This window comes from Myotis brandtii, unplaced genomic scaffold (genome assembly GCF_000412655.1).
Source record: "Myotis brandtii unplaced genomic scaffold, ASM41265v1 scaffold709, whole genome shotgun sequence".
NCBI lineage: Eukaryota > Metazoa > Chordata > Mammalia > Chiroptera > Vespertilionidae > Myotis > Myotis brandtii.
The window spans coordinates 857,840-884,778 of record NW_005370782.1 but is presented as its reverse complement, the minus strand read 5'-3'; the positions used below and the strand labels follow the sequence as shown (position 1 = coordinate 884,778).

Sequence of the window (26,939 nt, the reverse complement as noted above, 5' to 3'; positions counted from 1 at the left end):
GACAGTTAATTTGCATATCTCCCTGATTAGCCAATGGGAAGGGTAGCGGTTGTATGCTAATTACCATGTTTCTCTTTTATTAGTGTAGATTTCTCTTCAATAACCTTTCAGAATACTAGCATCTGTGAGCAACTCAATGTCTCCCGGGACATTGCTGCCACAGGGCTGCCCTGTGCTGGCCCTTGAAGATGTTCAATGGAAATATTATCCCGCCAGAAATAACATAGTCTTAAGAGGAATTGTTGACTTTAGAAAGATGGGAGAGGAGTCTACCCTCACAGGAGTGGCCCTGCTAATTTCTAGAATCAAGAATTAGAACTGGAGAATTAGGGAGTCAGAACCCCTTAAAGATAGAGATATCAGTGATCCCAAAAAACTTATACCACCCCCAATCAAAATAAGGTGTTTACAAGAAAATGTGCACCTGAACCTGGAGGTGTTTCCACTGTGACATTTTCTGGTTTAAGGATAAATGTATTTCTCTGACTTATTTCACTTAGTATAATACTCTCCAGGTCCCTCTATCACATTTTCTCACTCATATGTGGAATCTAATTAACAAACTAAACTGATAAACAAAATAGATCCAGAGACATAGAAGCATGGAACAGACTGTCTAATCTCAGAGGGAAGGCAGGGGTGAGTGGGTGGGAATAGATCAACCAAAGAACAGGGGTCAATGGGGGGTGGGGAGTGGGAAGGCCAAGGTCTATTTAAACAAAGAAGTTCTATGTCTCCTTACCATCCACATGTGAAGGGACTTGAGATGGAAATGGTAACAGATTTGAACTGGAATATTAGCAACTAAAATGATGTTTATATATGGCTAAGAATGATCCCTACAGACAGGATTCAAGCAGCAATTTATGGAATGATAAACAATCAGACAATCATCTCTCAATGTAAAGAATAAGCACATTCTCCCAGCGTTGCCAATAAAGTGGTTTTCTGAATATTGAATAGTTTTCTCATTAAAAATTAAAGAATCTATTTATTCAACAATACATAAAACATGATAAAATAAATCACACAGAATTCTCCAAAGATGGCTGAGATAGTGGCAGCTTAATGTTGGCTCTTCCTAAATTTACATAAAAACATACAGAGCAACTACTAAGCGAAATAAGAAAACTATTTACATGAAACAGGTGCCAAGATAGCCCGTAGCCCCCTAAATATGAGACTACTAGAGGCCCCACTAACAGCAACAAGGCTTCTGTGTAATGAGTGTCTGTGTGGGAGAAAGCATGGGGACATCTTACAGACTTGAGAACCAGAGAACACTGGATTGGCCAACTTGAGGTTACTGAGGGCCAGTTTGAGATAACATCTGGGAATTGGAGGGGATCTCCCCTACCAAGAATAGGTGAGTGTGCAGGGAACAGAGTAAGGACTGAAGGGGTAGGAGCAACCTAGTTCCTATGAACTCTCCATGCTAACCCTAACCCTACATATTGTTTTGCAAAGGGATGGAACTTGAGTCCACTCAAACCTTGGGACCGAGCAGCCAATTTGCAGAAACACAGAAGGACATGTTAAATCACACTCCACATCCTCAATCAGGAAAATCCAGACTTTGAGAGACTCTATAATAAGGCAACCCATGTTCTTCAAAAAAATAAATTGTAAAGAAAAGAGATGGAGGAGGAACTTGTAAATACAGAGACATTGAAAACATCAGATTAAAAAGAAAGAGCAAGATGAAACTCTAGGGTATAAAACTATAAGGTACAAGGGAGTGATTATTATCAAAGTCAGGACAGTGTTTATATTTGAAGGGAGAGGCAAGTGTGACTGGGACAGGGCACATGGAGAAGCTTCTGGGGTGACTGACAAAGTTCTGTTTGTTGACTTTTGTGGGCCTCGTCTTTGTTGTATGTGTTTTTATAAACCTATTTCCTAAAGGAAAAAGAAATACTTCAAAACATAAAATCTGTTGATATTATATTCTAAAAATAAAATATATTAATATGTTCTACCTACATGATATTAGAATGCTGGTAACCACTTAAAGGATATGCCTGTGTCTTATTTCTATAAAGTTGGCTGGGGGTGGGAGGATTCTCTTGCTTTAACTCTGTCTCACTTTTAGCCCAGTGAAATTAATCTATTGTTCTCATTGAAGACTGGAAATAATGGTGTTTATCACTCTGGGTAGTGTGTTAAAGGGCTATTATGGTAATTAAAGTGTTTCAGAAATAAAGTTATCCCCTCTACCTCCAGTCTGCACAGTTCCACCGAAACCACCCAGAGCTTTGCCTCCTTTGGATGCTTTTTTGGTCCCCAGAGGCCAGGAACAAACTAATCTCTTCTCAATAGCTGTTAATTGATGGAGAAAATGTTGCCTGTTGGGTGTAAGCCTGGCAGAAGCAGCCAAGTAAGGGGCTAGTGAGGAGGGCAGGAATAGAAGGCTGGGAAGCAGCTGGCTGTGCGATCACAGGCATGAAGCAGGAGAGAGAGTGCAAGTCAGTCCTCTCATTCTTCCCAGGTGGGCAGTGGGTGGAGAAATCACTGCAACAAAACTGCAAAGACAAGGCAGTTCTCATCCTCACCATTTCCTTATCTTTGTCTGTGTCCACTTCTGTTTTGAGGGGGAACAGGAGCTTAGATGAATGGTGGTAGCCCTAGAATTGCATCTGGATGATTTTATTTCCTTCTGCCAGTTGTTAAGCTCAACAGTACTGGCAATACTCCGTTAGGTTAAGGTAAGGGGGGAGTGAGATATATGTCTGGACTGTTCAACCATGCCCTGAAATGAAAGAGCTTTCAGGTCATAGTCAGAGTAAGTCTTGTACTCTCTTGATCAGCAAAACTTGAATACATTTTTCTGCTGACAAAGTCAATGAAAGTCAAAGTTAATTTTTATTAGTTGCCTATAGAAGAAACTGATGCAAATAAGGCAACCGCTATACCTTCTTTTATGTCTTTTCTACTCTTCTTATTGATGACTATCCAAATCCTACCCATCCTTCAACACCAAGCTAGGTCTCGCCCCTCCTATGTCATCTCAACCCATTCGCACCATCAAGCGCTCTTTCCCTCCTCTAAATCCTTAGCATTGCCCATAATGCTCTTATAGGCCTGGCTTGGAATTTTGTTTATGGCCTATTCCCCCAGGAAGTTACCTTTTCCTTGATGTTATATACCCTATTATCTAGCCCTCTAAATTCCGTGTTGTATCTAGCAGAGTTTCTGGCATGTAGATCATCAAAATATGTTTGTTGCTTGGTTTATTTTACTCATAGCCACTGCATGGCATGCCAAATACTCTTTGAAACTAAAGAATTATTTGCTAGGAATAATGCAGTAATTCACTCTAATATAACTTATGCTCTTAGATTGTTGATTACTTGAGAATAGTGGCTGAAGTATTCAATGCTTTGTCACCAACATCTTGAGTAGTGATTGGTTCACAATAAACATTCAGCTAACTTTAGTACCATGAATAAATGATCAATCAATCTCTGCAGTTCTCTTAAAGTATAAAAGAACTGAGTTGTGTTTCTTTTTTAGAGAAAAAATATTCTTGCATAAGAAAAAACCTGATATGATGAGAAGGATGTTCCGTAATTCAGAAATGTTGTTTATGAATAAACATCTGAAAAAATAAAACACCAAAAATGTAAATTGTAGTGAATATTCAGTTGTTATGATTATTATGCATTCAGCACTATGAAAGTACTAAATAGATAAAGAAATCGGATAGGTCTCCTATAAGCTAATTTCATCTACCTGAGCTCATCTTGTTTTCAAACTAGACCTTCTCTTTCAGCCAACCTGGCCTGCTTGTCCATGCCTTGAGCACAGCCTGCCTATTCCTACATCTTTGTCTTTGGTGATACCATTTGGTGTCCATAGAAAATCCCTTCTTCTCTTAATTATAATCAAGATCCTTCCCTAGACTTCTCTTTTCCACCCAGTGTTCCTTGGATAACAATTTTATTCTTGGGGAATTATGGAGGCTTCATTCTAATAAGATCAAGGAACAGTCCAGGCTCTGCCATGTTCCCATACTAATATATGCTGCCTTGAAATGACCCTGTTATGGTCCTATCCTTACCTATGCCCTGGTGAATTAGATCAAGACACACTAGAGTAGATGTCCATTATTCTCTTTAGCCCAAAGCACAGTAGAACAAGGTGTTAATAAATATCATATGCCTGCTAAGTTACACCTATTAAATCTCTTCCTAAAAAGAAACAAAAATAACCAAACAGCAAGTACTGTTTTCGGTGAGAATGTGGAGAAAAGGAAACCCTCATGCACTGTTGGTAGGAATGTAAATTGGTGCAGCCACTGTGGAAAACAAAATGGAGATGTTGTTTTGATTTGCATCTCTTCAATGATTAGTGACATTGAGCATTTTTTTTCATATGCTTCTTGGCCGCTGATATGTCCACTTTCAAAAAGTGTCTATTTAGGTCCTTTTCACAATTTTTGATAGGATTCTTTATCTTCCTTTTGTTAAGTTGTATGAGTTCCCTATAAATTTTGGAGATTAAACCCTTATCAGATGTAACACTGGCAAATATGTTCTCCCATGCAACAGGCTCTCTTGTTGCTTTGTTGATGATTTCTTTTGCTGTGCAGAAGATTTTTGTTTTGATGTAGTCACATTTGTTTATTTTTTCTTTAATTTCCATTGTCCTAGAAAATGTTTCAGTAAACATATTGCTACGAGATATGTCTGATATTTTGCTGCCTATGGATTCTTCTAAGATTTTTATGGTTTCCCACCTTATGTTTAAGTTTTTATCCATTTTGAGTTTATTTTTGTGTATGGTATAAGTTGGGGGTCTAGTTTCATTTTTTTGCATGTATCTGTCCAATTTCCCCAACACCATTTATTGAAGAGACTGTCTTGACTCCATTGTATGCTCTTGCCTCCTTCGTCAAATATTAATTAAACATAATGGCTTGTGCCATCTCACACCTGTCAGAATGGCTATCATCAACAAATCAACAAATGACAAGTGCTGGCGAGGATGTGGAGAAAATGGAACCCTCATGCACTGCTGATGGGAATGCAGACTGGTGCAGCCACTGTGGAAAACAGTATGGAGTTTCCTCAAAAAAATTAAAAATGGAACTCCAATTTGACCGAGTAATCCCACTTCTAGGAATATATCCCAAGAAATCAGAAACACCAATCAGAAAGGACATATGCACCCCTATGTTAATAGCAGCATAATGTACAATAGCTAAGATTTGGAAACAGCCTAAGTGCCAATCAGCAGATGAGTGGATTAAAAAACAGTGGTATATCTACACAATGGAATACTATGCTGCTGGAAAAAAGAAGGAACTATTACCATTTGCAACAGCAGGGATGGACCTGGAGAGCATTATGCTAAGTGAAATAAGCCAGTTGGAGAAAGATAAATATAACATGATCTCACTCATTTGTGGAATATAATGAACAACATAAACGGATGAGCAAAAATAGATCAAGAGACATAGAAGCATCTAACAGACCATCCAACCTCAGAGGGAAGGTGGGATGGAGCGGGTAAGAGATCAACCAAAGGACTTGTATGCATGTATATAAGCATAACCCATGGACACAGACAGTAGGAGGGTGAGGGCATATGCTGGGGAGTGGGAATGGCCAGGGAGAGGTAAATGGGGGAAAAAGGAGACATATGTAATACTTTAAACAATAAATAATTTAAATAAATAAATAAATAAAATAAAATACATCCTCAAAAAATAAATAAAACAAATATTATTGGGGAATCTTATTTTTCAAAACCTGGACAATCTTACCAGAGTTAGAGAAAAGGTTTTTACTTTTTATACAATTGTAGTTAAAAAATGGTAAGAATGATTGCAAGGAACTACTGAGGAAATTGCAGGTTTATAAAAGATACAACACCAAAGCAAAAGAAGAGAGCGTCAAATGTAGAGAAAATTGCTCAGGCTTTTAACATTTCCTGCTTGTACCTCTGAACCTGGCATAAATATTCATGTTTAGTAGAGAATGTACTGGATGTGGAAACTTGAAACAGATTTGTGTCTATTGATAAGATAGGAATGACAATATTTCTCTACTTGTGTTTCCAGGAGAATCAGGTAAGATTATGAATACAGATATATTTGATAAACTCTAAAATCTACTACTCCTATAGGGTCTGATTATTATTACAAGGAGCTTAAGCGGGAAGAAGTCGGATGGTTTCTCTTTTTGCCATAGCACATTGCTGATTGCCATTCAATACATATTCATTGAGTATCAGCCACCAGGAGTACAAAAAATGAACAAAACAGATGACTAACCCTGCTGCCATTTTTTTTTAAGAAAACCTCTTTAAAGTCATGCGTATGAGTATCTATGTGTGTGTTTTAGTTTAATCAATATTTATAAATGGTATTATGAGTCATCTATAACAAATATGATTTTAAATAAGAGATCTCCATAAACAAATATATATTTGAAAATATTACACTATGTCCATTAGCAAATTAAAAATTAGGGAAAATATTTAACTTTTAATTTTAAGTCAGAGGTCCCAGAACAAATTTGACCACATAACCTATTTTTTTGTTTCTCTATTTTCCCCATTATATCCTCTATAATAATTCTAAAGAACAAATTGGAAACACTGAGCTCCTCTTTACCTGGTAGCTCTTAAGTAGAGTAACTCAAGCATCCATTGATTTAGTCTAACAGCCTAACAATCTGCATGTCCTCTCAGAGCCTGGCCTCACAATACAGCATACATCTTCTGAGCACCTGCTTGGTAACAAATGCTTTATAAATATTTTGACATAAACTTTAGGAGCTGAATCTTTATGCTTAAAGTAGTGTCTGATATGGAAGCAGCCTAATTTTTCTAAAAATAGAAGGAAAGTTTAGGAAATTTAGTAAAAGTTATACCAAATCAACAGAAATGGACTTCATTTTTAGAACTTGAATTTTACAGTGCTTAAACTAAATCAGGATATCTCTCTCTCCTTCTACCTTCCAACTTCACTAGCTCTTAGGGAAATGCAAATCACAACTGCAATGACATGGCTATTAGATTGGCTATTATCAACAAAACAAATCATGTGTGTTGGAGAGGGTGTAGAGAAAAAGGCACCCTCATCACCGCTGGTGGGAATGTAAACTGTACAGCCACTATGGAAAACAGGATGGAGGTTCCTTGAAAAAATTAAGAATAGAGTTAGCATATGGCCCAGCAATCCCTCTTCTGGGTATCTATCTGAAAAATTTGAAAGCATTTATTCTCAAATACATATGCACCCCTATGTTCATTGCAGCATTATTCATGGTGACCAAGACATGGACACAATGACAGTGTCTTTCTATAGATTATTGGATAAAGAAGATGTGGTACCTGTATATTATGGAATACTACTCAGCCATAAGAAAAGATGAAATACTTCCAGTTGTGACAACATGGATAGTTCTTAAGAGTATCATGCTAAGTCAAATAAGTCAGTCAGAAAAAACTAAGGATTATATGATTTCACTCATATGTGGGATATAAAACTGAAACTCATAAGCACAGAAAACAGTATGGTGTTTACCAGAGTAAAGGCAGTGGGAGGCTAGTAAAGGGGAAAGACGGTCAAATAGATGGTGATGGATGATTTGATTTTTGGGTGGTGAGCACACAAAGCAATAATAATCATAAAAGAAAATAAATAATAAAAGAAAAAATTCTTCCTCAAACCAAACAAAATAACAAACAAACAAAAAAAATAAGTAACAGTAACATTTACTTGCTAACCTCCAAATTGGCTTACTCCAAAGGAAAAGAAGACTTGATTTTCTTCTTTTCAATTTTCATTACATCTGTCTTTTCTTCCACTCTTTTGAATTTTTTCAGAGTGCCTTTGCTGCCTTTCATCACCATTTTCTTTCTTTTCTTTAATGATGTATGGCACGTTGTGATATCATAGTTTTATGCTGTTTAATTTGGTTCTACCTCAGGGATTATTATTGCTAAGGGGGATGCTCTATCAAGTTACCTTGCCGTTTCAGTTAAAGAGAATTCAAGGTGTTTATAAACCAAGGGAATTAAGTGACTTTAAGTAGAAAATAAAAAGAGGCATAACTGCATCCTACAAGATAGCAATTCAATTTAGAGCTAGAAATGATCTAATGTGTTCTAATTCCATCATAAAAATTTTACATTATAAACACAGGTAAACAGCCAAGCTTTCCACAGAAACTGGATTTCAGGTCCTTCACTGAACAAAATCTAAACTGAAAACAACTGAAAATAATTCCTTTTGTTTGAAATAACAGGTAAGGATCAAGTTTCTAGGTTCTTTTATTATGTAAAAAGTAATGTCATTTTAAGTGAAAGCTATAATATGAGGAAAGTGTGTAAGCCTGCATGTTAACTCCAGCGAGCATGAACGTGTTTTTGTTTTTCTTTCATAAAGGCCTTCCTTTCTTTTAGCTTTCAGAATCTTTTATTGTTTTCTTTTATTTTTGGTGTAGTGTACAGGAGGATCTTCCTTTGAGGCTGTAAAACACAGGCTTTCATTTAGAAAAGGACATTTTTATTGACTCCACATGCTCTTTGAGTGCTCCTTTTATCTAGAGGTTTCAGCCTGGAAACACATTGCTAAAAAGAATTGCCTGCAGTTATAATTTGCAGCCAATAAGTCAACCTGAAATAGCTACTAGTGGCCCTCACTCATGGGATTACCTCTGTGTGAGGGTTAACAATGGTCCTCAAAGTGTGGCCCCTGCCCCAGCAGCATCTGCAGCTCCTGGGAACTTGTTATCAATGCAAATTTTGACTCTTCACCAGACCCAATGAATTCGAAACTAAGAGTGGGTTCCAGCAAACTGTGTTAACAAACCCTCCAGGTCAGCGGTTCTCAACCCGTGGGTCACGACCCCTTTGGCAGTTGAACGACCCTTTCACAGAGGTCGCCTAAGACCATCCTGCATATCAGATATTTACATGACGATTCATAACAGTAGCAACATTACAGTTATGAAGTAGCAACGAAAATAATTTTATGGTTGGGTCACAACATGAGGAACTGTACTTAAAGGGCCAGAAGGTTGAGAACCACTGCTCCAGGTGATTGTGATGTACTAAAGTTTGAGAACCACAGGCTTCGTGGGTTCCAGCAAACTGTGTTAACAAACCCTCCAGGTGATTGTGATGTGCTAAAGTTTGAGAACCACAGGTTTACTGTTACAGAAATGAGGTGACACTTTTAAAGTACATATAAATGGCCAACATCCTTAGGTCCTTCAGATGGTGCTGAAGGCCATTCTCCTGTTTAACAATGAGTCAGGCTAGTTGCCAGTGATGGTCACATTACCCCTCCCCCCAGTTGGCCCTATTCACAAGCACAATAATTTACTCAAGGACTCACAATGAGTTACAAACATGTCCCTTCTGGAAGTGCTCAGATACAAATTAGAGACCATCTGAGGTGCTAGCAGCAAAAGTGTTTAAATGGCACTGATATTTACCCTGTCCTGATGTGATCTTCACCCTCTATTTCCGGCAACTCCTTCTGTGACTCTGCTTATCCTCCCTCTCTGTGTGCCATTTCTCAGAGCTTGCACCCACTCCCCAGAATTCAAACTCACCTCCTGAGTGTAGTTTCAGAACGAAATGCCTCTTAACTCCATCTCCCATCTGCCCAGTGGACAGATGTCCTGCTCTCAACACTGACAGAAATAAGTTACACTGAAATGATCATTTGCCTCAAAGACCTGGTGATTTGCATAGATCTACAAGTTACCTAAGTGTATCACTCTTTCTCCTTTGCTTGCTTTCCTTATAATGGCCTGTAGGTTTTTCCTTCATGATATTTCTCATATTCATCCTTTCTTGTCTATTCCTACTATTTCTATATTTAGACTCTCAATAATTAAGCTACAAGTCTGTTTTCCAAAAAGTTTTCCTCCTCTCTCCTTCCTATGCAAAAGTAGGTGGTATAGCATGAGTGTTTTGTATTAACCTGTTTGACCTCCTCTCCTTATGGGCCTCTTTCTAACTACAGATCAATCTCCACACTCCTGGGCCTGACATTTAAAGCTCTCAAAGTTCTTATCACAGCCTACTTCTTTCCGCTCTCCTCCATTCACTCCTCCTTACAGATTACTTACTCTCATGGTTCTCAAATTCAGAGTCACCATTAGGGCTGGTTAAAACACAGATTTGGGGGCCCTATTCCTGGAGTTTTTAACTCAGTTGGTCTTGAGGTGAAACCCAAAATTTTGCATTCTTAACAAGTTCTCAGGTGTTAATGGACCAAATGCTTGTGTCCCTCCAAATACCCCCTCAAATTCATATATTGAAGCTCTAACTTCCAATGTGACTGTATTTGGAGATGGGGTCTCTAAGGAAGTAATTAAGGTTAAATGAGGTAAAAAAGAGTGGGGTTCTGACCCAATAGGATTAGTGTTCTTATATGAAGAGATCTAGAGAGCTCACTCTCTCTCTCCACCATGTGAGGACAGCATGACATGGCAGCCATTTACAACCAGAAACAGGGCTCTCACTGGAAATCCAATCACCAGTACGTTCAGCCTCCAGAACTGTGAGAAAATCAATCTCTGCAGTTTAAGCCACCCAGTCTGTGGTGTTCTGTCAGAATTGACTGACACACCAGGAGACCCTGATGCTGCTGCTCCCAGGACTACACTAAGCAGCAAGCACTTTTTTAGTTGTCCCTAATGGGTGTCTCTGTCAACTTGGCCTCCACGACTTGCTGACATGCCTTTCTCTTCTCCTCCCATTACTTGAAACTCACATATCCTTGTAAGCCCACCTTGAGCCGTGCTTCTCCTCTGAAGCCTCCCAACTCTCCTGCCCACAGTAACTTCTCCCTCTTCTCAAAGCCCTAGTACCTGTCTTTAGCTTCATGTGGTATTTAATGTAAGCTACCTTGTATGATTCCTTTCCCTTCATATACTTGTCTTAGCTTCACTGTAAGCTCCTTGGGGGCAGGGGATTTTCTCATGTTTCCTACCCAGCACAGTGCTTTGTGCTTAGCAAGAGTTCAATAAATATATGACTACTAGAGGCCCGGTGCACGAAATACATGCACGGTAGGGTCCCTAGGCCTGGCTGGCGATCAGGGCCGATCAGGTTCCCTGCCTCCCAGCCTCCCTGCCTCCTCCTTCCCTCACTGCCTCAGCACCCCGCCGCCGCTGGTCACCCGTCATGTTCTGCACTGCTCCCTGGTGGTCAGCATATGTCATAGGGAGGGATTGAACTCCCAGTCTCCTGGTCAAACTCCCGAGGGGACAATTTGCATATTAGCCTTTTATTATATAGGATTTAGCAACCATGGCATGCATGGAGAAGTTAATAAAAACTGCAGGTGTGAGTTCTTCAGATGTCAGTGGTTTCCCAGTCAGTCTGAGAGCCTCTTGGTAGTGTGGCTTCCTTCCTTAGAGAGCTGCATCCTGGAAGAGTTCCTCTTTTTTGTTATGTTTGGAGAAGAAAGAGGTAATTTTTAGATAGTACATCTAATGATAATGATGATGATGCAATAAGGATTCACATTTATTGAGAGATTGCTGTGTGCTAGGTGTCTCACATCTATTACCACTTGTGATCCTCCAAGCAACCAGTGGGCTTAAGAATTATTATGCTACCCATTTTACAGATGAGAAAATTGAGGCATAGAGAGGTTAAGTGACTTATCTCAAGGTCATATAGCCAGGCAAAGGTAGAGCAGGTGCTTGGGCCATGACTGCATGGTTCCCCGCTCCCCTGTCTTAACACACCAATTTCTTGCCCCTTCTTCTCTTTAAATAAGCAGAGACCTTTAAGCCAGAGGTTTATACAAGCTTGGTTTCTAAACTATTAAGATTTAGATTTACTATTCCCTTGCCACTTAATACAATTCATTTTTCTTTTTAAAAGATAATCAAACACTTAATAACAAGTCTTAACTTCTAGTGCTAAGGGATAACTGAAGGAGAAATCATCCCATATCTTTTTTGGAAGTTAGTTATAAAGGGCATATGGAGGTTGTGTGGCAACAGTCTGCAATTCTCAATTAATGCCACTGACCCCATTGCTCACAAAACCTGTTCTCAGTGAACACAAACAGACGTTATGGCTCAGTGGGTCCAGAGAATTTGTATTGCATTTTGCTTGTTTGACTCAGTTATTTGCAGAATGCTTTTCTGACATCTGTTTGTCAGCATTTCCATAAAATTCCCAAACAACTGATTTTAACCTGTTTTTACTTTCCAATCAAACCCAAAACAACAATAACAGCAATAACCAAAACTTTGGAGAATATCAGTTACCCATAATAAGAAAATATTAGGCAACTTTGGAAACACCTAGTTTATAATTGACTTAACTTTTGCTTAATTTCAATCAATGCAGTATATAATCATTCTGTTGGATGAATGTCTTCATAAAATATGATTTATAAATCATTACATCACATATACATATATAATGGATATATGTGTGAAGATATAATGTGTGTGTAGATCCCACTCCAGATAATTCTCTTACCTACAGAGCAGTTTTGAGATCCTTTGACTCCTAAAGAGAGAGTTTAATTGGGCTGTTTATTCCAGCCCACAGATTTAAATCCAAGGCCTGGAAAGGCTTCAAAATCTACCACATTTAACTTAGTTATACCTTTGTGTTCAATTAAACTAATTTACTTTGCATAGCAAAATGTGTTATTCACATTTCTTTTTAAATGAAAATTATGATTAAAAAAGAAATACCTGGACATTCTGAATAATTGGAAAGTGCAGAAAATTACGAGCAGGCAGAAAAAAAACCACCATAATGTTAGCACACAGAAGTAAGTATTGCTTTATTTTGGAATCTAAAAGAAATTTAGTATCCTAAATGTTGATTAATTTAACAAGGTTTATTTCACTAGTGCTTATCTATTCTACTGCTACATCTTGAATCTGCCCAATTTCTCCATCACTTTTCCCTCCAGCCCAGCCTCTAATTTGTCTGCCCACTTCTGTCTTGCCTCCCTTCAGACTTTTCCCACACTGCACCCTTGCTGAAATCACTTCAATGACATCTATTGCTTTTGGGTGAAATGATCATCTCAAAAAAGCACCGCGAAGCAGAGTGCAATATCAGACCAATAATCCAAAGACCTTTGAATGACTTTGCAGGGCTGTTCTGAGACTCAGGTATTTATGAGAAAAAGGTATTTGAAGAAGCCTATAAACTCGCAAGCTGCGAGTGGGAGTGGGTATTGGTTAGAGCTTGGAATGGAATGCCAAGTGTAAAGTGTTTTTCTTGTTTTGATTTAAATTTTAATTGTTTGGTTTTGTTAAATTTTAGAAAGTTATATACATTATTTTTAGAATTATTTGAAACAATGTTAGCCTTTGAGTGGCAAGTAGCCGAGAACAGTGTAAATCAGAAAACAGGGTTCTAATACCACTGATATTCTGCATGGCCTTGGAATGAGATCTGGTTCTCAAACAACTGAGATATGAAAAGATGCAACACACACAGAGACACACACACATACACACACGTGCTTGAGCGCGTACGTTAATTTGATACAGATAGTGTCATAAAAAATTAACCTTTCAATTATTCATGGTAAAAGATAAAAATAAACAATAAAAGTACACCTGTTCTGACCTAGACACATACTGAGATTAGTGCACTTAAGAGTGACAACTTCCCCATTGCATGAGATACAGCAAACACCTGCTTATTCTGAGCTGTGAAGACTCTTAAATTCTGCAAATGATGTCACCAGTGACTCCCAGTTGTCTCAACTGATCAGGTTTCCACAGAAAATGAGATGCTGGGCAAGAAAAACTGCATCATGAGAAAGTGAGATCTGGTATTTTGATGACATGACCAGAGTATAATGGAAATATTCCTATAAGTTAAAAGCTACCATACCCTTTTGTTCATTCTGGACAGCTTGGGCATAAAAATACAGTATTTTCCCTCAACCTAAAGAGAATTATTCTGGAGCTTGACTTGATTATTTTAACATGTTAATCTTTGATGACCAAAATGAAAGAGTCATGGATGCAAAACAGAACAGAGCTATGAACATTAGCTTTTGTATCAGTAAGGATATCAATAGCAAATAGATTGAAAGTGAAGTAAGGGTAATTTGAGAAAGGCTTAAGAAAGAGACTATTTATGCAGGTTTAGGAAAATATGCAGGTTTAGGAAAATACAAGGAATAGTGGATCTAACACTCTCGGTCCATAAAACATAAGGAGTGGAAGGGCCACTGGGGTCTAGAAGGAGACAGTTTTCTAGGGAAGGTAACTTTGAGAGTTAGAGTCAAAATACACAGCCATCTTGAATAAACCATCCTAGAGGGAGCCTAGAGAATGAACACCTGAACTCACTCCTTCCTCCCACAGAGCTTTGGAGGGTCTCCCTACTGGCTGAACCCGAATGGGAAACAGTAAGGAAGAGAGCCCATAGCTGTAATCCATACAATCCAGCAAGGTGTATTATAGGGGCAAATGGAAGGTATTCAGCATAGCCATTCATTGTAGTTTACATAGCATCTAGCACAAAGGTTAGCACATGATAAATGCTCCTCAAAATTAATCCAATGAAAAGGCATATGGAATCTGTCAGTGATCTACACTGAACACAGTGACATACATTATTTTTCCTAGTTCCCATTGAGTTTCATGTTTCAGATTGACTATAAACCCATGATTTCAATAATTTTAAAAGAGTCATTTTATTCTCCCTATCTAACTTTATATACCCCTTTGTATTTCTCCAGTGGCACTTAAAGTTTTCTACCTTGTGTGAAAACTACTGAACAGAATCAGTGAGAAAATGGTAAGTTTTTTCCCTAAGAGGTATATTTCTCTCTCTCTCTCTCTCTCTCTCTCTCTTTCTCTCTCTCTCTCTCCTACACATACACACTTTAGTGTATAGCATAGGCTGTAAGCATACTTTCAATAAAGGTTTGTGGAAACGTTTGTAACTGTATCACTTCAAATAGGATGATTACATCAAATAACAATTTTTAATTTTCTTCATTTACTATTCTAGCATTTATTTGTTCTAAAATTTACTAAGTACCTTCTTCATATCTAGCATTGTACTAAGCACTTAGATTTCAAAGATGAGTAAGGTACCTGTCCTTGTAGGGCTTACATTGGGAGAAGAGAGACATACAAACTAGCAATCCTGATATGACTCAATGTGCTGGGTGGGGGTGTGTCACAAAATGATCCTTTTCCTGGTAGGGAACAAGCATGGAGAAGAGTTAAGGTTAAATGAGGGATAGGGAGGGAAAACCAAAGCAGCAATGTCCTATACCCAAACACAGCAGGCTCTAGATTCTAGAGTCTAGAAGAATGAAAGGCTATATTAGAAAGGGTTTTCTAAAAGTAGGATGCATTTTCTTACATTACACTTGGATTCCTACAACTTAAATACTTCATTAATATTCAAAAGGTGCCTTGACTACTGAGCATGCCCAATAACTGAGGCCACAATAAGAAGAAACTGGGAAGCAAAGGAAGAAGAGAGAAGTTGGAGATAAGATCAGAATAGACCCTTCTCTAAAGAAGACATACAGATGGCCGGTAGACATATGAAAATATGCTCAACGTCACTAATCATCAGAGAAATGCAAGTTAAAACCACAATGAGATATCACCTCACACATGTCAGAATGGCTATCGTCAATAAATCAACAAGCAACACCTGTTGGCGAGGATGTGGAGAAAAGGGAACCCTTGTGCACTGCTGGTGGGAATGCAGACTGGTGCAGCCACTGTGGAAAGCAGTATGGAGTTACCTCAGAAATGAAAAATGGAACTGCCCAATGACCCAGAAATTCCACTTCTGGGAATATATCCAAAGAAACCAAAACACTAATTAGAACGGATATATGCAGAGTTATTACAATAGCCAAGATTTGGATGCAGCCCAAGTGTCCATCAGTGATTCAGAAGATAAAAAGGCTGTGGTACCTTTGCACAATGGAATACTACTTATCCATAAAAAAGAAGGAAATCTTACCATTTCCAATAGCATAGATCAGTGGTCAGCAAACTGTGGCCCCTTGAGTGTGGCTCCTCCACAAATTACCACGTGCAGGCGCGCACGTACAGTGCGATTGAAACTTCATGGGAACACTCAAGGGGCCAAAGAGCCACATGTGGCTTGTTAGCCAAAGTTTGCTGACCACTGGCATAGACAGACATGAGAATATTATGTTATGTGAAACAAAGCCAATCAGAAAAAGACAAATATCATATAATTTCACTTATATGTGGAATTAATGAACAATATAAACTAACAAACAAAATAGAAACAGACTCATAGATATAGAGAACAGACTGACAGCTGTCAGAGGGGAGGGAAGTTGGGGATGGGTGAAAAAAGATGAAGGAATTAAGTAAAGAAAAAAACACCCTCATAAACACAGACAACAGTCAGAGGGAAAGGGGGATGGGGGAGGTAGAAGAGAGTACAGAGGGGATAAACAGTGATGGAAGGAGATTTGATTTGGGGTGGTAAACACATTAGAAATATACAGAATTGTATACCTGAAACCTATATGATTTTATTAACCCATGTCACCCCAACTAATTCAATTAAAAAGAGATAATTTGGGGGATAGAGTTTGTTGCAGACATAGAAAAAAAAAGTATTAACTTAAAAGATGATCTGGTCACCCCAACTAATTCAATTAAAAAGAGATAATTTGGAGGATAGAGTTTGTTGCAGACATAGAAAAAAAAGGTATTAACTTAAAAGATGATCTCGTAAACAGAAGGGCTAGTCACAGTAAAATGAAAAGTGAAGTAAAACCAATTATTCAGAACAAAGGAGAAGAAAATATGGGCTGTAGAAAGTAATACTTTTACATTCTTAGTTCTTTGTTGATTAAAATAAGTGAGATTGTGGGAAGGGCACTGTCTCTGCCACTTATCTACATAACTCTAGCACATCTCTCAATCTATTTGTGCCTCAGTGTCTTACCTTGAGAAATGTGGATACGTTACTGGCCTCCCAGGATTATTTTGAAGAATAGCAAAGTGGTAGACCACATGCCTGGATCACAGTGTTGCTGAGCATTGCTGTAACCTTACCTAATATTTGCCATTTTTACTTTGGGAAAGTATTCAGTGTACGCAGAACCCTATCACATATCAAATAAATGCTCCGATTAAAGGTATTTGTGCACAGCCTTAGTACTGCCCTGAAGAGCCTCATCAAGCTTTGAACATCATCAGACTGACTGCGACACTGAAAGAGCCAAACCTCATGAGTTCTCCACTTTTCCACTTGTGCCTCCGAGGTGTGCTAACCTCTGTTCTTGGAAGGCAATGCTAGCTAGTTGTATTCTATCATTCCAGGGATACGACAGGCGTGGAGAGTTGCTGGATGGGATTCTGGATCTCTGGTTATCTCTGAAAGGCTTATCAGATAAAGTGAGAAACTACTTCAAACAATGCTTTCAAATCAGTATTAAACTGAAGGTGGCCAAGTGGACTTTACTATTATTTCTCCGAGTAAGCTGAAGACATTCCTGAGCCTTTTCTTCCACAGGTGGCATCCAGCTGAAGTTTCAGCTGTAGACTTTGGCTCCAAAGCTCATTTCTTTACTTTGATGCCAGTTCTTCTACCAACTAAATATTATTAATGTTAAGTTCTCCTACATTTCTGGTAAGAAGAGACCACAGTGAACCACTTCCGAAAAAGGGTGTCTTTTCTACTGTGGACATATTTTCGATAGTTTAAGGAACATAATTAGAATAATTAATACTTTGTATATATAATTCGTGTATTGAAGCATACCAATAGATTCCAAAATGTGAATCTGTAGCTCTCTCATTTCCATTTCAAATTAAACTACATTATACTTCACTTTAGCAGAAAATGAGTTATTAAAATGACCAAAAGGATATGATTTAAATTTTAAAAAACTTTAAATAAGCAGGGACTCAAAGTTGTTACAAAAAGTTAAAAAGAGGATAGATCATAGAATTAAAAATTAATCTCATATACTTTAATTTTTTAGTTGTTAAATATAAACTTTTTTAAATTTGTGAGCCAGTTGTAACAGATATAAAATACCCCTTTTGTGTGTAAAGTTTTTGAGGCTTGGAATCCTCAAGCTGTAATAAAAGCTCAACTAAGGAAACAATATGACATGGATAGCTTAGCAATTAATCATTCTGAGCCTCATTCCAAATTGTGTTATCCATTGGAAAAAACTTTACTTAACGTGTTTTTGTTTTATACATTTCCACTGTCTACTACAGCATGAAATATTCAAGAAGCCCTTGGTATAATGAAATAAATGTTAGAAGAGCTTTTTTTATGATGAATATTATAATCAAGATGCAAGAAATGAGTTTTGTAACAGCTTCTAAAACTATAAGTAACACATTCTTGAGAAACAACTTTTCAAGCTAACTACCCAATTTAAACTATTGGGTCAACTTTAAGAGGAATAATATGTGATAATTATTATAAATATTTTAATAATTCCTACTCATGTAATACAAAGCTTACCTATAGTATTTCTGTATATGTTAATGGCATAGGGAAACCTAAGGCACTTTTAACTATATGTCTTTATCAAAAATAGGTGGTGATATGGTGAGTTTTATTCTAAAAGCAAAATAAACTTTTTTGTCTTAATAAAAGTATATTGTGGATATGTTTGACATATAGGAACTTTAAAATGAAGAATTCAAGCATATACTTTCCTGGAGTTTCTTTATTCAGAACACCTTTCTCTTTCTACTTCCTCATGACCCAGGTTACCCACTGACCTCTGTGTTCTCTTTCTTCTCAAGTCAAATTTTCCCCTCTTCTAACATGACCTTTGTTATATCACTTCTCACTTGTTAGTCTAGTTTTATAGCAGGATGTCCCAACCTCAGCACTATTGCCATTTGGAGCCACATGCATTTTTGTCATAGGGAGCTGTCCTATACACTGTACAATGTTTAGCAGCTTCCCTGGTCTCCACCCGAGAGAAAACAATGACACAACTGCCACTCCCAGATGTGACAACCAAAAAGCTCTTATGATATTGCCCAAAGCCCCTGGGTGAACAAAATAACCCTGCTTGAGAACCACTGATTTAGAGCAACTTGTGCATATAACTTCACTAGAGGCCCGGTGCATGAAAATTCATACACTGGAGCGGGGGTCCCTCAGCCTGGCCTGCCCCCTCTCACAGTCTGGGAGCCGTCAGGGGCAGGAGGCAACCGGCAATCAGGGAAAGGCGACGCCCCATCACACCTCTGCTGCTGCCACTGCTGGCAGCACAAGCCTCGGCCGGCCCTGGTTACCTGAGCCTCGGGCGGCCCTGGGCAGCTGGGGGACTGAGGGGACTGGGGGACTCCAGAGGCAGGCTCGTGGCAAGGCAGGGCTGAGGGGACTGGCTGCCGCCATCTTGTGGCTGTTGGTACCACCATCTTTGAGGGGGTGGCAATCAATTAGCATATTCCCTCCTTATTAGCTGTGGGTGCTGCCATCTTTGAGGGCAGGGGAGTCAATTAGCATATTTTCTCCTTATTGGTTGTGGGCATGTCTATCTTTGTGATGGTGTGAGGGTCAATTAGCATATACCCTCTTTATTAGATAGGATGTTCACCTTTGAATATATACCTCACTTTATGGGACTTTGTTCAGAGGTGATGCTCAGTAAGTACTTGTTAAAGAATGCACATGCATTCTTTATTGCTGCAGTGCTTTTCTAGAATAATAAATATGCTAATCTTATAAACTGAACTTTCAGTTTCATTTGAGGACTTAAGCTTCTACATCCATTTTGGATTTATTTTTCAATATTTGGAATAGAAAGAGGAGAGAAGACAGTGTGTTTTCCATATTGATAGATCTCATTTGTCTCATAAATTTCTAATGGGACTCAATTCCTTGATTTTTTTATGACTTTCTTTTTTTAACTATTAGAAAAAGATGACATAGAAATCTATGTACAAAGAGAAGAAAGCAAAAAGCAAGGTAAAAATGAAAAGGAGCTAAAAAAAATAAAAGGAGAGGAAGAAAAAATACAAACAAGATCAGCAGGTTTTTCTATACTTATAAACCCATTTTAAAAAAGCTGAATTCAAATAAAAATATTTTTAAAGAAAAATAGACCGTCCAATTTGAATATAAAAATTTTGATAGTAATTGGTTTTTAAAATTTTAATCTTATACTTAATTTCCTAACACAGACATACAAGGAAAAAACATAACAGAGAAAAAAATGAGAAAGAAAATTTTAACAAAAAGTAGACAAGGAAGAAAATGAAATAAGGGAAGATTTTATGAGAAAACAAAAAGTAAAATATGAGTGTTTCAAAAAGCACACTTATATTTCTAACTAGAAGCCTAGTACATGAAATTTGTGTACAGGAAGGGGGGGTCCCTCAGCCCAGCCTGCACCCTCTTGAAATCCGGGACCCCTCGGGGAGTGTCCGACTGCTGGATATAGAAGCCTAAACCCTCAAATGAACTGAAACCGGCAGTTGGACATCCCTCTCTCAATCTGGGACCTCTGGCTCCTAACTGCTCGCCTGCCTGCCTGCCTGCCTGATCGCCCCTAACTGCTTGTCTGCCTGCCTGATTGTCCCTAACCATCTCTGCTTGCCTGCCTACTAGCCCCTAACCACTCTGCCTGACTGCCTGATGCCCCTAACTGCCTCTGCCTCGGCCCCCACACCTGGGACCCAGGCCTCCCTCCTCCAGCTGGCCGCAAGCAACCAGGACCTGGGCTTCCCTCTCTCTGGCCAACTGCAGGCACCCAGGACCTGGGCCGGCCACAGGCACCTGGGATCCAGGCACCTGGGACCCAGGCCAGCTTCACCTGGGCTGGCTGCAGGCACCCAGGACCCCGAGCGGTGCCGCCAGGGCCCTGGCTTTGTCAGGAAAGATGTCCGGAATGACGTCAGGAAGACGTCCAGTCTATACGGTCAAATTAGCATATTACCCTTTTATTAGTATAGATGGATCCCAAGTCCTTTCATATAACATGTAGATCTATTAAATAACACTTGAATAGCTTAAGACAAGTATTTCCTTGTAGAATATGAGTTAGACATTAAGGGAATAAAAATTACTTTGTTTTACTGATCATGAGGTAAATGAAAATATACTTATTTATAGATTGAATTTCATTTAGTTCTTTATTGTTGGCTTGAAAAATCACAGAGGGTCGGGGGGGTGGGGAAAGTCCAAGTAATGTCATTCAGAGTATTTGGCCTTCACACTTATTATCAAGAAGATGAACACAGAATGGTTAAGAGCACTGAATCCAGAGGTCTAGGCTAGCTCAGTTTGAATCTGACTCCCTGCTTTCACTGTGTGACCTTGGATTTCTGTTCCCCCAGAAGCAGACTCTGAGACAAGCACTCAAGGTAAATGGTCTACCTGGGAAGGAATCCCAAGAAACACTGACTGGGGACTGAAGAGGTGAGAAAAGGAAAAAGCAGTATGGTGTCAAGCCAGTCTTCAGAGGGAGAATGGAGCTCTGTACTATAGGGGAACTCGAGTCTGTGTAAAACACAAGTTAGAATTGACCCAACTGAGGAAGCTGGATTTTATATTTTTGTTTTTTTAAATTGCCCATTTCCTATCTTTCCTTGGTTGTGGGCTGCTTCCTGGGGCATTAACTCATGGCACTGAGCATGCTCCTGTGGCTCCTCAGACAGAAAGTGGCAGGGTTTGCAGTATGCAGTGCTAGCTTCCACTGCAAATGATGTATTTGAAAGTTATCATAACACCAGTGTGATCTTTCTAAACTGAATTAACAAAATATGAGATTTTGATGAACAAAAATTCAATATAATAAATATTAGGATAAGTGTTTAGATAACTGCAACAATATTTACACTGGAAACAGACTTCATTTGGTCATTTTGGACTCTTCATGCCACCAGGATATCAGGTGTTTGAAGGGGATAATTGATCCTACCATTAACCTCTGTTTTTGATTGAACAATGGTTATGTTATATTACGCAGTAGGATTCCTCTCTCCAACCTCCCTCAATTTGGAAATATAAACCTCTATTTGAGCAGGTGGAGAAGAGAACTGTAAAGAGATGGCAGGTGACAGTGGAGAATCCTTCATTATCACCAAAGATGTCGAAAGAATGTTTGCGTTCCCTCTGGCTCAAGTGAACTCCAAAGGAGGAAGCTGGGCTTCAGCCTCTTGCTGGAGCCCCATTCCAGAGGGCTGAGCACTAGGAGCAAATATTAAAGGAGCAAGAAGCTATGGCATGTGCTGCAGGAGGCATCACTGAGGAGTCCCTGAAGGGAGCTGGAACAAGTTACACTCATCAAGGAGCTGAACATATACAATGGCCTGTAACACTGGGCCCCTCAGAAAGCCAGCATTTGGATGCAACCATACAGAGAACTCTGAAGACATTTTCCTCCTTCCCTTCTGTGTCTGCCCCTCAAACTGCTGTAGCAGAAAGGGATCTAGAAGAGGGCAGAGAAGGGGAGCAAAGAGTACATCAAGCTCCCTTTACCCCTCAGGTCCTTGGGCCTGATCACGCCAGTTTAGGGATGATGAGGTTGGTAGGGATATGTTTCCACAGAGCATGACTGAAGGTAGTTATTGGAGAAAATGCAAAGCTGTTTCATATCTATGTCTTGCAAATTTTAACTATGCCCCTCCCCACCGAAAGACATACTCAATAAAGCCAGAAAAGTAGAGTAAAATAGAAAAAGGGAGACCAAGTCTGAAATAAAGTTATGTTAAATTGGATGGTTCCAGGGATTGCAGATCCTCTTATCTGCCACCATCCGTTTTTAATGTTGCCATACAATACATAGTATAAAAATAAATACATGTGCCAAATCCCATATATCAAAATTGATATATATGCAGTTTTTTGGTGTGACTCTATGCTAAAACATAGGCTGTATACATGTGTGTATATATACTATAAATGCATACCTATAAAAACAAAGCACAGTTTTATATTCTTAGATACTCTGGGAATAAAGCTATAATACTATTTGTATGATATATTAGAATTGCATTGATATTTATAGAGTTCAGAAAAACTTGAAAGATCATGGATTCAGGGGTAATGTTCTGAATATTTCTGTATTTCTTGATAAGCTCTCATGAACTCAGCTTATTCTTCCTTTCTGGAACCATCCCAAGATGTAGGCTAGGTTTGCATATCATATGAAGAAAAAAAAAGAGCATTTAAGTGGACACTATCAGAAAGCACCAAGTGTTAAAGACAGGCCAAACACCTACATAGCACTTACCTTGGCATTATCGTTGATGTAGTTAGAAAAGTTAAATATCTGTGGAAAAAATAAGTCTGGAGCATTTTCATCATAGGAAAGAAAATCTATTCTTTCTTTTCTGAGGATCTCTCATGAATGAAAACCATATCCTTTTATTTATATTTATGATTTCTGTGGTGTGATTTATTATGTTCTAGAGTTTGAGTCTGCATTTGGGTCTTTTTGACTCATACTGACATTTTCAATAATCTCTCAGAAATGCCAGATCATAAATGCACATAATTGCCAAAATATAATCAATCACAAAGCAACTTGAAATAAAGGTTAACAGTAATATCCTAGAAGCTTATGAGGTGGGAACTTTGCCATGTGAAACAGATTTGAGTTTTAAGTAAAATACTTACCTCTTGGCCCATTTCAAAGTAAAAGTTGAAAACTTTTCTCGTATAAAATTAGGATAAGATTAGATTTCCCTTCTGGAAACACTAAAGGAGGAGATTTTACATTTGAAGTCAGGATTTGGGGAATTATAACTTTTGAGAAGTTGCCAAAACCAACAAACACTGAATCTTTTATACTAAATTGAAGAGACTATCACAGCTATGGATATTCAAATCTAGGTTTTGCTAAATTTTTTGAAGTTAGTTAAGAAGAGTCAACCATTCAATACAGTTTTAGTATTTATCATACCCTACTAATATTAAAATTATTCATAAGATTATAACTTATGAATGCTAAAAATTTGGTAATTTTATATTAACCATATTCTCCATTCTTATAGCTTTAATTTATTATAGTAAAATTATTAATACTATTTATAATAATTCTTATGTTGAATTTTACCTAGGTGTTCATTTTATTTTCACACTCACTGTGTTACTTACTCTGTGAGGTTTGAGTGTCTATGAACTTCTTTATCAAGGCATCAGTCGTTTGGGTATAAAGATTGAGAGCATATCTCAGAGATTGAAGATCTGGGCTTTTCTCCAAGAAATTCTTTTTGAGGCCATTTCCACCAGCATGAAAGTATTGCTAAAAAGGAAATAAGTAATGTAAGCAAAGACATTTGGAATAAAACTAGAGGAGAGGTTTTATTGCTGTAATAATAAAGCCCAAATGGAATGATACAGTACATCCAATGTAAGGTAGTTACAAAGTGCTACCACATTCTCATTGCTAAGTCATCACCATCTAGTTCAGTTTCCCTCAATATCTCTGAAATGAGGCTCTACACCATGGACCCCAGATCCTCCAGGCTTAAGAGTTTTCCTCTCACTCAAAACTTTAAGCATATCAGATCATGAAGATGCAGAGGTCAGCAATCTATAGAATTACACATTTAGGTAATAATTGAGTTGGTTATTGGCTTCAGTTTTCAGAAGATGAGAAAAATGTCCAGGGTTAGCAAAATTTCACAAGGAAGGTAACTTAGTCACATAATTGCAGACACTAATTTGTCTTTCAAGGCCAGATACCTGCTAGTCCAACTTTCCCATCCTGTAATCATGCAATGGTGCAGATATAGGCCAATCTAAAGAGTCAGAGTGGACCTTAGAAAATCAACATCCCCTGAACCTTATACCTTATGTCTGATAAAATCAAATAGGGTTTGTTTGTTTTTTTTGTAATGCCATCCAACAAACTCAAAAACAGTATAGTTTAGGCAAGATAATATAGAAGCTGTAAGCTCTTTGACTATTAATATGGTCATCGAAAGATGTTAGCATTTGCCTGCTGCAAGTATTATGCATGATATCTTTTTGGAAAGCAGAATATGCAGAGATATGTAATAGAAATAAAAATGTTTTCCCCTAATCATTTACAGATGATAATACATACTATTTATAATATTCTGTAACTTAGGCAAGATAATATAGAAGCTGTAAGCTCTTTGACTATTAATATGGTCATCGAAAGATGTTAGCATTTGCCTGCTGCAAGTATTATGCATGATATCTTTTTGGAAAGCAGAATATGCAGAGATATGTAATAGAAATAAAAATGTTTTCCCCTAATCATTTACAGATGATAATACATACTATTTATAATAGTATGTATTATAAATAGTATGTATTACAGATGATAATACATACTATTTATTAATACATACTGTAATTGCTAGATAAATAGTTTGCTTTCTCTCTCTGTACCAACAATGCTAAACTTCACATTCATTGCAACATGGCTCACTATGGTCTGTGATCCCACAAAATGACATATTTTGAAAAAACTCAATAAATAATTTTGATACATGTTCTCAAATGAATGTGTGTCATCCCTCTATTCCATTCATAATTATCTCAATTTTCTCCCCTAATCAAGGGGAGATGTAAAAAAATATTCTGTGCATTTATAGGCATCTGAGTGCACTTTTAAACAATATAATGTAGAGAAGATACAGGGGATAGATCAGAGAAAGTAGGAATTGGGGATATAATCTCAAGAAAGATTGCTCCAGAGGACAACCAAGATGGTGGCATAGGTAAACACCTGTACTTGCTGCCTGTCACAATCACATCAAAACTACAACTAAAATACAAAACAAATATAATCCAGAACCATGGGAAAGCTGGCTGAGTGGAAGTTCTACAACTTGAAGGAAAGAAAAAAGCGCACTGAGACTGGTAGGAGGTGCGGAGGTGCAGAGATGCGGAGGTGTGCGCAAAACGGTCTGGCAACTGGGTGCGCTGTTGTTTTTTTCAATCAGGAGGAGATACAAGCTCCCGATTGCTCTGAACTCCAGTTCTGGGCGAGACTCTGGGGACACAGATTCATAAGGGGAGAAACTGGACTGCCTGGCATCGGGCCAGAACGCAAGGGCGGCTTTCTTTCAGAGGTGCTCACAGCAATCATTGTTCCTACATGGGGCTGCAAGACACAGAGACCTGGGGACCTTTCTGGTATAGGGCCAACTGGCAGCCATAGCTGTTTGTTTTGCCCTGGTGAGTCCCTGAGACCCCGCCCCACCCAATTTACAACACTACCCAAGCTGTGCGCATCGGCTTTTGCATATGAATGGCCTGTCCTTTTACAGCTTAAAACCTAACAAACTGCAGCTGGGTCAGAGAGCTCCAAAGCTTCCAAAAGAAGGCCCAAGGCCCAGCAGCAGCAGCCTGCCTTGCTTCACAGCTGGGCCTCATCTAGGCATTTCCAAACTCCAAACAAAGAGGAGGAATCTGAAGATCTCTCTGTAGCTCCTGCTGGGTGGCCTCAGGGAGTGGCTGACTTTGCACATCCTTGGAGATCCAAGAGCCAGTGTACCCATTGGTCAGTGTGAGACCATACCAGATTACAACTCTTCACATCCATAAGCGACACACTCAAGGGGCAGACTCAGTGAGCACCAAAGCCCCACTGAAGCAAGTCCTGCCCCATAAGGGTGTCTCCAGTACAGCAGTTCTTCCATTGTAGAAATAGCTGGTCCTCACAGCCAGTTGGCCTGGAGGTCAATTCCTCTCAGTGATACCAACAGCAATCAAGACTTAACTACAACAAGACTGTGCACACAGCCCACAAAGGGGTGCACCAAGAGTCTACCTCAGGTGATTGGGGAGGCTGAGCCACTGGCCCTATAGGACACCTAGCACACAAGGCACTCTATCAACACAGGGAAGCAGCCAAAATGCGGAGACAAAAAAGCATGTCACAAATGAAAGAAATGGAGGAAAGCAAACTACTGGATATAGAATTCAAAACCATGGTTATAAGGTTACTCAAGAATCTTCTAGAAACCTCCAAGAAATTTAGTGAGACCCTC

The 26,939-nt window shown here is 38.6% G+C and overlaps 1 protein-coding gene across 1 annotated transcript in view; it reads right to left on the bottom strand.

Annotated features, from left to right (window-relative positions):
• The window catches only part of UNC13C (unc-13 homolog C (C. elegans)), a 557,952-nt gene that overhangs the window by 22,901 nt on the left and 508,112 nt on the right, over positions 1 to 26,939 (bottom strand). The window contains exon 29 of the mRNA XM_005882381.2: positions 24,067 to 24,214. Within this exon, the coding sequence (XP_005882443.1) occupies positions 24,067 to 24,214 (148 nt within the window). The remainder of the gene's footprint in view (positions 1 to 24,066; positions 24,215 to 26,939) is intronic.